The sequence below is a fragment of the Sebastes umbrosus genome, chromosome 18 (genome assembly GCF_015220745.1).
Source record: "Sebastes umbrosus isolate fSebUmb1 chromosome 18, fSebUmb1.pri, whole genome shotgun sequence".
Classification (NCBI taxonomy): Eukaryota; Metazoa; Chordata; class Actinopteri; order Perciformes; family Sebastidae; genus Sebastes; species Sebastes umbrosus.
Genome location: NC_051286.1, coordinates 19,821,232 through 19,838,673, shown reverse-complemented (window position 1 = coordinate 19,838,673; position 17,442 = coordinate 19,821,232). Strand labels below are relative to the sequence as shown.

Here is a 17,442-nt window from a genome sequence, read left to right as displayed (position 1 = left end):
CTTATCTGAAGCTAATTCAAAAGCAGCTCTCCGCCGCCACGCTGCCTCCGCTCCGTCTCCCTCCTCCAGCTTCCCCAGCGTGCGCCTTGTGAAACTTTAATCGCCTCATATATTCGATACATTTCACAGCAACTTGTCACGAGGTTATGCCGGTTTTCAAAAGACGTCTTCTCCTCTTCGCCTCAACCTCAATAAAGATTCGGTGATTTCAGAACCTTCCAGTCTGTTCATTAACGGGCTCCCTGACACAACAGTGATGTTCACATGGAGAGGTTTTCTTAACCCTCTGAGACCCACAATGGACCAGGTTTTTGTCCTTTTTTAGAGTGGTACAGGGGGTCTTTAAGGGGAGACAGCAGGTCAACAGTAGATGTCACATAGAAGTAGTGTATATCATCTAGAAGCTGGAAACTGAAGATTAATTTGAGATGCAGCTCAGCACTGTGTGTCAAGTTGTTCTAGTCGTAAATCAGAAATAAACATGAATTCATTATCTAAATAAATTGTAAAAGTATATAAGGGTTTAGAACATTATGATAGAAGTATATGGACAGCCATTCCCATACTCTATTATGTCTCGTAAGTTGTTGCAGCAATTTTTGGATTGATACCATCTGCTACACAGATTTGGTGCTAAATTTAACCATTTTTTTAGCACTCATAAAACACACATAAAATGATCAATAATCCCTCCAAAACACAACATTAAGAAACTTAGACCTTGAGGAACGCCATAGAAAAAGCCATGCTGTGCTTTGGTTTCAAAAACGTTTGACATTCGGAGGTTTCTGCAAGAATTGCATTTTTTGGTGATTAGATGGTGAGCACTTCTGTTCTGGAAACTGCTAAGAAACCCCCTTATTGTCAATCTACCTAGGAAATCCTCTGAATGCCCTAGGTCTCTAGTTTGTGGCTGTAAAGTTTCATGAGGCTGTGATTGTCCTAGAGGTCACCACAGGTCATTTTATACAGTGAGGTCAAATAAAAAAACAAAAAATGCTCAATACAATGAAATGGCTACTATGGGGACTAACATCATCACACATGAATACAATTGGGCCCATTGGATCCACAGGAGTCTCAACTTTACACTGATACCCAATTTATGTAATTGCAAGATAGGTTGGTAGCAATGGATTCTTACGGTTTTCTAGTTTCAGCTTTACTCTCGCTCTAAAACTGAGCCCTGCTACGGCTTCTGAAAAACAGTAAAGGCAGGTCTCAGAGAGTTAATGCAGATTTTAAGGCCCAGCTAAAAATATAAAGCCTCGTAAAAGAATAAGAGCTAAACCACTGCTGTTGCACTACAGACACATCACACAGCCCAGCAACACGGTTACTGCAGTCGCCTTCAAAATGTTTCAAAGCTGACGAAATACATTGCATCGCAATCCGTTCGCCTCGTCACTGTCAGGAAAATGACACACAGGCCCCGATCTGGTTGGAAATCACTCAGAAGAGACATGGCTTTGTGTGTGTTTTTCTTTCTTTTCCTGATTGTGTCAGAGTGAGGCCATGACACCTGCTGTTCTCTGGATACCATGTTGTGTTGGCCACAGTGTGCGGTCTACTTCAATCCATTGGCGGGCCGACCTGGCTCAAATCAATGACCGAAAACACACAATGGGTGATTTGGTTTCAAGACGAGCTCTATCGATTGGTGCCGTCAGCGCTTGGACTTTTTTTTTTTTTCTCATGGCGCTTACAGTACTTTTTGGAAATATCTTAAAATCAACATTCAAAACTGTCATTTTCAAAAATATGACCAGCATGGATGCTGATGCCGGAATATCTTTTATTTAAACAAATGGAGTAACCACTTATAAAAAAAAAAAATCTTTCAACAGGCTGGCAACTGTCATGGGATGCGGTTTGTGTGGAGACGTGCTCAGCAGAACAGCACGCTTTATTTGGCCTTGCCAGGGGGGGGAAGCACTTTAATGGACTGCCAGCAGCAGGTATTATAGATTATAGGAGATCAAACAGCAGGAGGCATCGTAGCAGAAGCTGGAGTAACGCTCCTTGTTTTAATAAATAGAACTAAAGGTAAATATCAGATGTATCCATCATCGGCTTATGTGCTACTTTGTTTTCCCGGCTATGGTCTTTGTGAAATGAATGAAATGTACAGCAGCTGCTAAGAAAATCGTCAATGTGAAGCTAAAAGGATAACTAATATTATAGCTCCTCATGACTGATTGAAGTACTCAAAATCACTGTTTATCACTGGTTTTGAGGCAGTAGGGGAGACTGGGGTTGGTTGGCGCACAGCTATTTTCTGGTCCCTTGAAGGTCACAGAAACAAAAATGGAACATCAAAATGTTTGTTTTCTCATCCTGCACTCACCTACTATGTTAACACATCTGAAAGTCACTAACTTATATGGTGATGGTAACAGTATCAAAAGTGGTCTGTGGACTAAACATATGATAAACCGTGTTAGATAGAGGTATTGGAAAGATTTTACTTCTAGTTAAGAGACACAGGAATCAGCTATATTTTGATACAAGATTTGAAACTATGTGATGAGTGATGGGTAGCTGGCTAACATCATTTCATCACAAAGTTGGGTCAAATGTGAGCGGGGTTGGTCGGCACGTGTCCGTTAATGTAACTGTTACTGTATATTTTGTTGGGGTAAATTTTAAAACTATTTTGAAAGATGAAAAAAACAATCTTTATTGTTAGTTAATTATTATTATTTTTGAATGTCAATGGCAAAAGTAATTAGACATTGTTGACCTTGTCTGAATTAAATATTCAAATTGTTTCTTGACAACTACAGGGAACCTCTGAACCTCAAGATACAGTATGTGAATGAAAATGGGTTCTATGGATACCCGCGAGTCTCCCCTTTACAGACATGCCCACTTTATGATAATCACATGCAGTTTGGGGCAAGTCATAGTCAAGTCAGCACACTGACACACTGACAGCTGTTGTTGTCTGTTGGGCTGCAGTTTGCCATGTTATGATTTGAGCTTATTTTTTATGCTGAATGCAGTACCTGTGAGGGATTCTGGACAATATGTAAGGGATAATGTACAGCGAGCCGGTCATTGTTGTGAAAGAAACCCCGACAGGGCGATGCTGCACCCCGACGCGGAGGGGTCTCTCATCGCCCTGAAGGGGTTTCTTTTACAACAATGACCCGCTAGCTGTACATTATCCCGCTTTTCAAACGGCTACTTACTTAAGACATCAATAATTTGACACAAAAACGCTCCGCCAGAGTTCCACTCCAGACCTGCGCCCATAGCAACGGTCTGCTATACAAATCAACGGTCTGCTATAAAGAAAACACAGACTGCAGAACGCCGTGATTGCCCAATCAGAATCGAGTATTCAACACAGCACATTGTTGTTGTTTTGTGTTGTTAATTGATTTCCAATAATAAATATATGCATACATTTGCATAAAGCAAGCATATTTGCCTACTCCCTTGTTGATAAGAGTATTAACTACTTGACAAATCTCCCTTTAAGGTACATTTTGAACATATAAAAAAAAAATGTGTGATTAATTTGCGATTAATCATGGACAATCATGCGATTAATCGCGATTCAATATTTTGATCAATTGACAGCCCTAATTTATTTATAGCTGAGACATTAACCTTTCGCCAGAGAAATACGGCAGATTGAAAAGTGTGCCAACCAACCCCGGTCTTCCCTACTACTTTCTGCTCTGACCACACCAAATAAGCCCGTCTGAAGGAAGTGATTTTAAAGAAAGAGACTTATCAATGAGAAAACTAATATCTTCTTATGATCAGTACTACACAAACTTACTACAAAATTCCCCCACTCTCTCTTTAAACAGATTATGCACCATAATACTACAACTACCTGACCAGAATAACATTAGCCCAAAACTAACAAGTTTTGTTCCCAACAACATTAAACTAATGAGATGGCTGCAGGCTAAAGGAATAGCTCATTCTGCTGCTGTCTTGAGACTGCTCTGTAGGTCAGAAACATCCAACAGAGAAATGGATGAATGGGATGTAAACAGACTGAATCAAAATACAACACCTACAGGCAAAAGCTCCATACTAACAACAGTTATTAGTTTGTGGCATTCCTTAGATCAATATGTAACTGTATATCATTTTATTTCAAGTACGGCTCCTGCGTTTGTGTTTAGTATGGATTGGTAAGAGCACTGCTGCTATTAAATATCAAGGGAGGATGGATTAAAAAACTCATATTAAAAGGATTAGACCATGCAGGAAAATCCACATGTTCCAGTGGGCTATCTGTGGGAAGGTACTTTCTGAGTAATAGTATGGGTTATCAGATACAAACTCCTTTGGCTTTGGCCCCGGTTTAAACCCTATAAAATCCTCACTAACACTAAATAACAGGCTGTAACATTAATGTGCAAACATTTAATTAACCCAGCAATGATCCTTCACAACGCCTTTTAAGAGCACACGCGTTTTGTTTGGATCTATATAGTGATCACAAGTAATCCTAATAACAGTGCTCTGTCTTTAAGTCAGGAGAAGATTTTAGTGATATTACTGGCAGAGATGACACAATTAGACAAGTGCTATTTCAAGGGGAGTACAAGCATTAACAAGTCTTAATAAGGTGTGTGAAAGGTAGTGTTTTTAACAAGCAGGGTGAAAACACCGCACCTAGATGGTGTAGGTTTATACATTTTATAGTCAAAATCATTTTTTAAGCAAACAGAACAATACTGAGGCTGTAACCGCGGGTTTACGTTCAATCAGACACTTCCAAGTCTCTGTCTTCTTGTCTCCACACGCCTATAACTCCAGTACAATAGTGAGTAACAATCACATCATGGTGATATGTTGGTTTATTCACTGTAGATCTGTCTTGTTAATGACCATGCAGCCCGCTCTCATTCCCAGGGCGTCGGCGTTCAAAACCGCCACACAAGGCACCCTCTAACGGCGGTAGGAGACGCAACGGGCTTTCCATTAACTAGGCAACAGTAAACGCTCAGGGAAAGTGCTGTGGTGATGTAGTTTACACACAAGGCTTTCATCTAGGAGACTGCTGTTTGTGTTCTGTGCGTTACGCTTCTCTTTCACTTTACAATCAGTTCGTTCTTGTCCCGTCAAGTAATATTTTCACTGTAAAAACTAGGGCTGGGAAGATACACCTATCTCCCGATTCAATACTTTCACGATACTTGGGTGCCGACTCAATACAGTATGTATTGTGATTTTAAGTATTGCAATTTTTGTTAACTTCTTCAACACTAGACCATGGCAAAAAGTTTAAATCATACACTTCAAGGGACTTTTACTTTGGAAAATATCTAAATTAATACATTAAAATGTTTGATTTTCATTTTCATCAGAGACGTCCTGAAGTCAAATATATCAGTCTTTGTCAGGCATTATTTATTAATACATTTCCCTCACAAATTAGTGGTATTTTTCTTTTAATTTCTAAGGGACATATACTGTTTTATACTTCTGCTAAATATAATCCATCAATCTTATTTCCATGTATGTATTTTGTATATACAGTTCCTTTTGTTAACACCTTATTTCAAAAGCTGGACGTTGTTAGCTCTCCCGTCAGCACTGTTCTCTTTATACATCCATGGTCAGCTCCATCGGGGCCGTTATATGAATGTACATGGGTTCTCTACAGTTGTAGCGTTGGTCAATTTGACGACAGAGATGAGAGTGATGGCTGGCTTGACTGCACGTTACCGCAATATGGTAACGTTTCCTGTCCATGACAGAGTTGGCATGCAGTTTTAGCCATCATGTCTAGCTCTGCTTTTCCTGGTCATGTAGGAAACCCAAAGTGTTTCCATACTTTGCTGTATGTGTAGTGTTTACCACTTTGGATTTAAAATGTGAGGGTGCAGGTCGTGTCCACGAAGACCCTCCGCCGTTTTCTGCTTTGTCGTTTTGGCTCGCTATGTCCGGCGGTTTGTTTTGGTTGACGGATACGGAACGGATATGACGTCACTTTACTCAAACTACAACAATAAAAGCGGTAACTTCCCTTTATCTCCGTATAGACTCAAATGAAGCAAATATATCGATTCTGGCATTGAAAAATCTATTTCAAAAACGTCAAAAAAAAAACAACAACACATAGGTGAATCGATTTTTTCTCCATCCCTAGTAAAAACTTAGTAATTTTAAGCCAAACTATGTTGTGTTTTCTTAAACCTAACTAAGTGGTTTTGTTGCCTAAACCTAAACAAGTGTTTCTGTTTAACTCACACCATTAAGTATGTGTTTACTGCGACCAAAAAGTGCCGCCGAGGGTTCTGACAAAGCATCAGTATGTGATGAGTTGGCATGAGAACGTGTTGGACCATGACCATGCTTGCTACAAAGCTTGATTGAAAAGTACAGTATTGTTAATTTTTGTAAATCCCATAAGCTACGACATAGCGACCACTTCATTTTAAAGACGTTTAATTATAACCTAGTAAATTGAGTGGAATTAATACTCTAGAAAACGGTGCTGTGGATCACAGTTTCACTTGGAAGAAATAGAATGGCACACAAAGTGAAACTGACATATAAAGGTTGTGTTTATCAGCGAGACACAGAAACAGTTGTGGTTATTAACAACATGGATTTAGCGTGTGCAGCGACTATACATCCGTGACAACCGCACAAAAATACATGAAAAAAAAATAATTAATGGCTCAGCAGGGGATAACAAAGTGGAAATTAACTATAGTCCATTGTTCCATGTGGTTAACTTTACATCAGGATGGACAATGCGACCAGATGGTACTTTTCAACTCTCAGCGTTTTGTCCTACACACACCCACACAGCTCTTTACTTGATCATTAAAGCTGAAGCAAACCACGGATTATTTATAGCAGGCCACAGAAAACACTAAAGTAACGCTAAAGCAATACACCTGTGTCCCGATTTATATTAAGGGAAATGATTACTCCATTTAAGGTTTCATTACACGGTAATATGTGCAGGGGGCATCACTTTCACACACACACACACACACTCCTGTACATGTGTAGCTACTGGACTGCGTCCCCACTTGGGCCACTGGGTTTATAAAGAGAGAGTCTCCAAACAGTGGAGATCAATAACGGCCTGTCAGGTTTTTAGTGTAGCCATGGACAGAGCAGAGACACAGGGACCACGGAGAGAGAGCTGCATCCGTCCATCAGACTCTTTGTGACTCCCAACAGCTTTGATTGAAGATGACAGAAAAAGAGAGAGCAAGTGAGGACAGCAGACAGCAGGAAGACAGAAAGACAGGCTCCTATGGTACTGGCCGGCTCTTAAGGCCCAGACTCTGGGTATTTCCCTTTTTAAAACTGGTCTCTGTTGTCTACCCTTACAAAGAAAGGACTGTCAAAGGCGAGACAAAGTAGAGAGGTAATAAATCCCGGAATAAAGCTAACAGAGTGGCACCTAGGGATGGATCTGCATTATATCTGCTGCATATACGCACGCACGCATTCCCCGCATATACTGTACCTTTAAACAAATGTGCACCCGCGTGCGAGGCGAGGCACCTAATTGCTCTGGCAGCCATTGAATGATGACAATGACCACGGAGGGAGTTGGCGAGACTTTGTCGGGATGTATGTAATTATTCAGCCGCACAAAAGGAGGGGCCGACGCGGTGCCAGAGCAGATTTACTGTGTCTGTGGTCAGTGCATTCGGCAGGGTATCTAATGATGTGCACTTACGGGGCTAAATTACCAGAGCATTGTTTACCTCTGCTCCTAGAGTGCAGGCCCCACCGAGAGCGAGGAGAAGGTGGCTGAGGAGGAGAGGGAAAAAAGCCCACATGGATCTGCTGGAGTTCAAATTAAAGCAAATGATCTGATAGTGAGGAGGAGTGTCGAGAGAAGATGAATGGTATCCATGGAAGCAGGAGGCAGGGGAGAGGCTGAAATGTCTAACTCTTTTTTTTTTTTTTTTGGGTAAAGGCCCCTCTCTTCACACGCTGCTGACAGCCAGCTAGCAAATCCCCGGGCGAGGGGGCGGAGAACACAAACTGTACGGCTCTTGACTATAACACTCACACAATTAGGAATACATAAGCCACACTCAAATATTGTACTATTCCTGTCTAATTAAAAGTGAACCTATCTTTGAAAAGGAGAAATGGTTTTTTTTTTATCAATGATATTACTCAGGGCTTATATAATGATGTGGTCCTTTTTTTGTTTGTTTGCTTGTTAAGAAAAGCACCACCTCTAGCCATCACTTCTGACATTTGAGCCACTGTCAGAGGTCATTTACATAATGAAAGAAAGGAAATTACCAAGGAGGCAAAGGCAGGACAAGCCAGCCATTTGGCAGGGAGAGGAAATGAAGATGGAAGGAAAATGGTTTGGCAAGAGAGGGGCATTGGACAGAGAGAGTGCAGAGAGAGCAGCAGGACTGGAGTGAGGGATAAGGGGGAGAGGGAGAGAGAGAGAGAGAGAGAGAGAGAGCGGAGGGGCTTGAAGAGCTGAGACAGTTGAACCATGAAGACGGGCATGCCAGTGAGTTGGACAGCGCAGAAACATTTGGAGAAAGTGAGAGATGAGAACTGGAAGACAGAGAGAGAGAAAAGAGAGAGAGAGGGGGAAGCTGGAAAGCTTCAAAAGTAAAAGGAAAGTTGGAGATTATGTCCAGTTGGGGAGTCTTCACAGATTAAAAAGTTGACACACGATGAGACAAAGACCAGAAAGAAACTTGACAGAGCGCTGAGGAGGACGAGTCAGAGGGAAGCAGGTGTTGCGGCATCCATTTGGACGAGCCTCTTACCTTGGCAGATGCGGAAGCCACTGATCCCGCTGCCGTGATGCCTCGCTTGACCGCTATGTCGCCACTCGACGTTGTCACGGCAACTGTAACCGGGGTGGGGAGGAGGGAGGGGATGACTGGGAGGGGAAGCAGCCCCGGACGGTTGTTGCCATTGACGACGGCGGAGGCACAGCTATGATTGGCTCCTCCATTGTGGAGGCCAGAAGGACGGATGTCTCTCCGCTCCCAGGGTCCCCGGTAGTCCCTCTCGAAGCGGTGGTGGTGGCGTGACATCACTTCCTCTTCCTCTCAGAGGGAACAACAGGGGCAGGCCTGCAGGAAAAACAGAAAGAGAAGAAGGTAAAGGTGAGGTGTTTCATTAAATGTATGCAAATGGAGAAGGGAAGAGACACAAAGGCAGGGTTTCAGAGATATAAAAAGACCGTGGGGCGGCGAAGAAAGAGCAAGACACCGAGTGAATTGAGGAGAGAACATGTTGACATGAAGGTGTAAATGCTCACAGCATCTGCTCCCAATGCACCTGACTGACATGAACACACTGCGGCTCATTTGTTGCCTCTAATTTCTATTCTCCCAGTCATTAACGAGGGCTGCGACAAGAGGGAGAGAAATGAGCGCTGCTAAGCAGGTCTATAAAAAACACCATCAGTGCCAACGCCATAAGGAGCTAAATTTGTTACGTGAGGCACCGAGGCTCGACAACGAGAGGTTAAAGCAACACGGCCGAGCGCAAACAGGTACGCGCTCTATCGAGTCGCGCCGAGGACGGGCGCAGCAGTATCATGACCTTGCGGTCAAAACCCATTCATCGGAATAGATAAATACCCCCGCAATTACAGCTCATCTCACACATCTAATGGCTGGTTAATTCAATCAGATTGCCCTTGAAGTGCATTTGAGGGTTCTCCCCCCTTTTCAAGCACAGCGGGGCTGCGATAGGCTAAGAGGCGACAGGGAGCTGGAATTACATCAGTATGGGGCATGGCGCTATTGTGTGTAGTATGAGCGGCGTATCACTCTATATTATATCATAAATCAAAGCGGCGCAGGATCTGAGAAGTGAAATCCATCACTGAGGGGGTTTGCGGCGCATTGTACTCCTCCTCACCAAAGGCGCGTTATGCTTCCCGAGCCCTTGATAACAGATGAAATAAATAAATAACAACCTCAAAAACCAGGTTCAGCAAGCCCCATGCAAAATCCCCTGGTTTGTAAGGAGAGAATGACAGCGGATGATAGGTCTTTATTCTTCACGCTGGGGTCTGTCACGCTGCTTCTAGCCTCACAGAGGAGCGAACGCCTTGAAATGCCAGCCTCTCTCTCTCTCTCTCTCTCTCTCTGTGTGTGCGTGTACAAAAGCAGTACATACTACAAGTGTGCATGCACATACTGTTTTGGAAGGATGTAATGAGAACACACAAAACTCCCAGTGTACTGTGTGAGCAGTAGTAGTAGTAGTAAGTGTTTGAGCAGGCTGTTTGGAAATGAAAGGTTCTTTCCAAAGCTTTGATGCGAGCGATACACGATGCAGCCTGTGGTGGGAGCACTGGCCCTTCTGTATCTTTAGCTGCTGTGACCATCCATTAATTTACTCGCTAAAACACTCACTCTTTCTTCCTTTATGTCCGTAACTGTTGTGCTCCCTTTCGTTCTTTCTCATCGTGCATTTTATTCCCTCTCTCCATTATTTATTTCTCTCTCACACACAAGGTCCAGCAAGCTGATACGCGGCGATAGAGCTTCTAAAAGCTGTGGGGGCAACACTCTCGCGCTCTCCTTCTCGCTCGCTCTGCAATAACCTTTCTCCCTTTTCTGCGGTAACCCCTTTTAACAACCTCAACATTTCCAATAGAAACAAGCTTGCATTATCTCTAAAAATGTTTGAGACAGACAGAGAGAGTAACAAGGTGCTGGTCCGGTGGAACAATGGCAGAGTTAGTGCCAGGTAATATTCTCTTATCACCCGAGCTCCACACCACGGCTGAGAAATAAGAGGGCAGGCGGGAAGAAAATTCCTCCACATAAAAACAGGAGGCGGAAGAAGAAAAAAAAATAAGAAAGGGACATTATCTCCACAATAGTCAGAATTGGGGGCAGAGTGCATTTGCAGTTACGATTCTGTGCAATTTATTTTTTTCCAATCCTTTTCAGATGTGAAGTGAAGTGGGTACATGCCGTTGTGCGTTCAGTGAGGTTGCCATGTTTAGACAGTTTTGTGATTTACCGCAAACTCACTCGACTAGTTTGTTTTGTCTCCTTGTAAACCTCCGGGAGCAACAGCGCACTGGAGAACAAATCCATTAGTTTGTGCAGACAAGGCATTAGACTAAGTTTGAAAGAGCCCACACAAGAGAGCTTTGTGGGATAACCTTCAGTAAGGCTGCAGATGGAAAACGAGTGGAAAGTAAGTAAAGTCCATTGCACTAGAATTGTTTTAAATAAGCGGCATCGTGGTGGCTTAGTGGTCTACGGCAGTGTTTCTTTTGAAAATGACAAACCATCGTGACCCAATTCATAATAGGCCTCAACTATAAATCGTGAGAAGAGCCAATTTTTGCTAAATGAACGTTCCTGACCATTTTTACTGCCATTTCCGCATCACCTTATATTATCTTGAATAGGTAAAACAGCAATTTCGAAGAGATACGTTTGACCAATCACAACTTTGTTTTATGTATATGTTATTGAAAACGTATACACACGTTAAATACTTTATAAATGAGACCAAATAAATGAATTTAGGGGGAGTTAACAGGCTATCACATTCTTTTCATTTCCTCTCATCAGTTAAACAACATTTACGCGGAGTTAAAGGTGCATTGTGTAGATATCTGGCGGTATCTAGTGGTGAGGTTGCAGATTGCAACCAACTGAAGCCTCTCCTGTGTACCAAGCATGTAGAAGAACTACGGTGGCCGACGCGAAAACATGAATGGACCTCTCTAGAGCCAGTTGATGTAAGAGTAGTGTAGGTCATTTGGAGCAGAGTCAGTGGAATTTTCAGCATGCATGTGTAAAAAGGTTTAGGAGCAATGTGGTGCTGGTAAGATAGTAGAAAAGTCTGCAAATTTTGGATCGAATTGACATCCTGTTGCAACATCATATTTATATAGTTGGAATAGAGCATCGTGTCAGTAATGGTGTAAGATGTAACTTTAGGACCGTAATCACCTGCCATGATGTTGGGATCTAAATCTTCAAATTAACCCCCATTCCATGTTTAAAGGTGCTGAATTCAACATTCAGATCATTAATATAGCAACAAACAACTATAGAGGAGTAATGTCTACCTGAGCAGAGAATGAAGCCACTCTCCCTCTATATGTTGTAATCAAAGCTTGTCCTCGCTTTGTTGACATAGCCGGGCTGGCTGTGCGTGCCTTTTAGCGCGTGATTGTGCATGCAAGATGCTTCACTGGCTAGCACACGACCACCGCTCTGCACTGCTCTCATCACAGAGCTGCATTTTTGCCATTGTTTCCAATGTTAGCACTGTTAGCTGTGAGCCGCTGGCTCAGCCGTCGCCATGTTGAGAGCCGTGTGGAGTCAACAGAAATGCTCCCAATCTTGCATTTAGCACCTTTAAGGTAGAAAATTACCTATACAACATTCCATTTCCGACCCAGACATCATACATCCTACCTCTTCCTTTGATACTCAGTGTAAATGTGGGTTGTTTGAAGCAGTATATACAGACGACAAATGTTGTTGTTTTTCTGAAGAGGAGCATTTCCCATTACCATGCTTCACTCTCACTCACTTACCCAAGTGGCATTTCCAGAATCTTGGCACTACACTTCAATATGTGCACAATCCTCTGAGTGAATTCCTGTCATCCCGGCACTATGCATGTCAGTATGTACTGTGTAACCGGAGGCTGGCAACTGATCCCCGCGGAACGCAAGTCACTGAGACAAATCCCACTACATTTATGGTCCTTGGTGAACACGAGGATTTAAGCTACTAATTACAGACACTTAAATTCCTTTCGCAACTGCGTTTCTGCAACTCCTTTAAAGTCTGTGTGTGTGTGTGTGTGTGTGAAAGCTCGCATCACCTTGAGGCTGAGAGTGTGTGTTTGCGAGTAGTACGAGGAGGCGATAAAAATAAATTTCGCTCTCAGAGGTGCCTGTGGAAACCAACACCCAACACACCTGTGGACTCTGCCAGACCAGATAAACACTTAAATACATCACATCTACAATGACACTTTGCTCTGCGCTGCACTGCTCTAGGGAGAGGGTGCCAATAAAGATTTGCCCATTTTCTTTCACATCCAATGCAGTCACTGTCAGCCGCAGACAAAACCACAGCCCTCCAGAGGAGACACGATAACCTTTGCTGGGAGGCTCGCGTACTAAGCCAACCCTTTTTAAGTGCTTGTTCAATATCATAAGAAACTAATGACAGCATTCCAGTCATACCCTACAGCAATTAATGAAGCTCTTTAGCTCCTGCAATCCTATCAGCATGTTAATAATCTTACCTGAAGGTATCAGACTTTCCCACGCCAAATGCTATTTTCTGACTCTGCCTCCTACTTAAAAATAGCAGCTGAAGACTGAAAATCCTTTTTGCAGAGAGATGGAAATCTAAACAAATGATTAAAATCTCTAATCCTCTGGAAAGCGCAAATAGTAACAAACAGGCTCTGGTTTCAAGCCGGAACAGGAGAGCCGAAGAAGAAAGTGAGAAATACCGTGTCAGCAATCAAACCTAATGAGCTGACTGACTTGGCTGACTGGCATATCCATTGTGTTGTCACTCACGTCATGAGTTAAAAGAAGCAGTCAGCTGCAGAGGAGGCAGCGTGTGTGTGTGTGTGTGTGTGTGAGTGTGTGAGTGTGTGTGTGTGTGTGTGTGTGTTGGACGCTGGGTGTTTTTCGACTCCTGTTTCAAAAAACAGCTATTCTAGCACTGCTGATGCGTCAGAATCGAAATTGCATCCAGCATACGATGTTCTTCCAAATGCATGTGCAACTGAGACAGAAAAGTGAGATGGCGTGGGTGTGCACATACGTAAGAAAGAGAGTAGAAGAAGACAAGTGTGTGTGTTTATGTGTGGGCATACGCCAATGTTTGCATGTGTGCAAAGGCCTATCATCATCATGACCTCGCTGCTGTCACCATGGGGATGCCGTGCACGCTCCTATATGCTCCTATGCGAGTTGTAAGCCCACACAGCGCACATCAGGACTCTTCAATAACTTAATTTCCACAGCGACGAGCGACGGAGTGATTAGCCAAAATAAAAAGTTGTCTAGCAGGTGGGAACGCGAGACACACGCACCCCTAAAAGAACAGCATCTGTCACTCCGAGGCAGCACGCAGCGTGTCGGGGCGCGTGTGTGACAGAGCTGCGTTAACAAAGCCATGTGGGAATACGCGGGGAGCCGCGGATAGACGTGAGGAAAGAGGGAGGGGAACAGATGGACAGAGCGCGGCAGCGACGGGGAGACGGCGAGCCAGTAGTGTGAGCGAGCGAGTTTAGCAAATGAGATATAACAGCAGTATGAATGTGTGTGTGGTGTGTGCAGCCTGAAATAGAAAGGAAGGGTGTTAAAGGATGCGATCAGGGTGGGCTGGGGTGTGTGTCATACTTCTGTTCTAGGGTGTGATGTTTGCTTTTGCTGGCACATTCTGCTCTGCTTTTAATACCCCCGGTTAGTCCACCACGCTACAGAATACTCCCCAAGAGGAAAGGCTCCATTTCCAATCTGTAGCAGTAGTGTTTACTTCTATTGACCCAGCCCGGCTTTCACCACACTCACACACATAAAGAGCCACCTGCTACACTCTTCTGTGCTAATGATCAATTCGTCCATCAGCAAGTCTGGATGGATGGTACAAATGAGGCCCGGGGACAGTAGGTGCACCGGAACTTTACGAGGAGGGGCAAGATATCGCTGTAAACGAGCGGCGCACACACACTAACCGTCACAGGTGCACGTCACATACACACCAATCCAATCGCAGACCAGTAAATGTGCTGACAGTTCCTCCAGGACAACAAAGGTATTCATCCTGGTATTTAAATAATGGGAGAGACGGTTGGTACAGGAATAGCCCGGAGCAACGCGAGCCAGAGTCTCGGGCTTTTTAAATTCTCCTCCTCGGCTCGAGTCCGTACCGCCTAAGACACGCCAGATGATGAAGATGCGGTCTCAATTTGGATGGTGCAGCGTTCACGCCTTGCATACACGCACATGTGCACCTGCACAAACAAACAATACAGGTGTCATTAATTAAGCAAATGTACTGGCAAACTAAAACATCGTAAATTGCACGATGCGGAGTTCTTCATTTGGAGAATTTTTTCTTTTCCAGCATCTTTATATTGATTGATGAAGCAAACTTGATCTGCCAGAAAACAGCCAGGGCTTCCTGGGTATTTTTAGCGTTCCCTCATAAGGACGTGATACAGGAGAAACCTAATTGATGTTCCAGAAGACAGGGGGGAAAAAAACACAAGAATAACAGAGCGGAAGCTAGAGGAAAGGCAAACACAGGAAAAGGAGTTTTGTGTCTATCTCATGAGCTCAGACACGGTTTATGTGCATGTGTGGAGGCGAGGTGTGAGGGTTTTGCTGAGAGGAGGAGGAAAAGGCCATCTTCAGGGATGAGAAGCGGAGATGAATGCGACTACCTGCTGGCATGGAAACCAACGGGCCCATTGTTGGGATTGATTCTTAGCATTAGCTGGTCCAATTAATCCCAGCGGTTCGAGGGGAATTAGTACTTTGCTACAATTCGTACACCTCATTAGTGGTGTGAGTGGAATCTAGAGACGCTGCGCAGTCAGCGGTGTATCATAAAAACATAGGACGTCTCAAAACAAAGCCCACCAGCTCAGGCACCATCCGGACCATAAATAGCTTCCATTTTAGCAGATGATTAGAGGCACGTAGGCTGGTTTTACTTAGCTACAGGACAACCGGGGAAGCATTTGACACTCAAATAAACCCGAACCACGGGGGTAGTCACCTCATTCTGAGCAGATTCCAGCACTAATCTGAATCCGGCGCCTCGCATTTCCTTATCTCATCAGCCTATTAGGATTTCCACAGGAGGTTTTCGGAGGAGATGATAGTGAGAGATGGCACCTTGTGCATTAATCTGACACATTGATGGATGAAACACTGGTGGGTGACATGCACACACTGCCTCATTTTGCCAGAGACAGACACTTCCTGATCATCTTCTCTTTGATAAAGCATGCAAGCAAAGGCCAAATCATTCAAAGCGGATAAAAAGGGGATAAGGTGTATTAGGTAGACAGAGAGAAAAAGAAATATAAAGAAGATGAGGCCAAGGGTTATTTTTTCTTAGGATTAAGAAATATTGCATATACCTGCACCGCTGACAGCAAACTTCCCCCTCTTTTAGCACCGCAATAATGAGTCAAACTTAGCAGCATGTGCATGCGTGCGTACTCCATGTGTGTTTTTGTGGGGGATACAACGTGATGCAAGGGTTTCCAATCTGCTTGTTTACTGTAATTTGAACACACGGGCTCCGTTTTTTTACTTCTGCATAATGGAAACAGCATGGGCCGAGCAGCATTTTTCCTGTCCAAAAACTCTCACTGGCGCCCGTCCAGACATGAATGACCGCGGCGTTATGAAATATTGCAATAACCGAGTTAGTAACACCCCGCCAGTGTTTGGATGTCAGTATCCCAGGCATGTGATTAGCCTGAGGAACAGAGAGGCGCCGCTACCTCCGCCACACCGCAGCACGCTGCTGCTCAGTTAATTAAAACACAGACTTTCAACAAAACGCCACATTATCACAACGGCAAGACACAAAGCTGGAGAAAAACCCTGGGGCTGGTGAGCACGCTTTTCCCCATCCAGCCTTTTCTGCATGATTTTTTTTTCTATGCGGTGTGGGAGCGGCAGATTTCCACACGCCAATCATGCAGTGTGTTTATGCATGTGTGTATATATATGCGTGTGCGTGTGTATTCTCTGTAGGCCATGGCAGCTGTCGCCTTTTCTCTCCCCGCTGCATCCTTTTTGCGAGTTTCTCTGTTCTCCAAATAAAAACCAACAACAGCATCAAAACAAACAGCTCTCATTGCTGATGTCAGACACACACACACACACACACACAGGGGCAGTGAGGACATAAAAAAACCTGACATGTTCTATGGGCTGCTGCGTTATTGCAACTACTGGGATACACGTGTGTTAATATATCAATATGTATGTGTGTGTGTAGTTGAGCTCCAGTAGCGGGATACGAGGCAAGTGCAAGAATAGTGACTTAATTATCTAAATGGCTGCTGTGGAGATTACTGAGGGCAGTGAGCATCCATCTCTTTCAACGCCACCGGCTTAGAGTGCACGGCCAAGCTGGAGGAGAGATCAAGAGATATATACATCAATAACAGAGACAGGGCAGCAATGAGAGAGTGAAAAAGAGACGGAGAGAATTAAACGAGAGCAAGAGACGGGGAGACAATGCGGAGGAGAGAGCGAGAGGAGCGGATACAGTGACAGTGATTTACAACGGAGAAGTTTGCGAGCCCGCTGGCCCTCGCTATAAAAAGCTGCCGTGGCATGTGGTTGCATCCTCGGCTACAGAGAGTCTGCCGGCAGCAGGGATCATGACATCCCCTCTGTCGCCATGGAGATGCCCCGCGCGTCTTCGATTTTTCCTCTTCCCTGTTATTACCATAGAGATGCTC

The 17,442-nt window shown here is 44.0% G+C and overlaps 1 protein-coding gene across 5 annotated transcripts in view; it reads right to left on the bottom strand.

Annotated features, from left to right (window-relative positions):
* LOC119477027 (kelch-like protein 29) overlaps window positions 1-17,442 on the bottom strand; it is a 254,667-nt gene that overhangs the window by 155,977 nt on the left and 81,248 nt on the right. For all 5 annotated transcript variants that reach the window (XM_037750803.1, XM_037750806.1, XM_037750804.1 and 2 more), the window contains one exon: window positions 8,751-9,062. In XM_037750803.1, coding sequence (XP_037606731.1) covers window positions 8,751-9,023 — 273 coding nt within the window. In that variant the 5' untranslated portion in view covers window positions 9,024-9,062. The remainder of the gene's footprint in view (window positions 1-8,750; window positions 9,063-17,442) is intronic.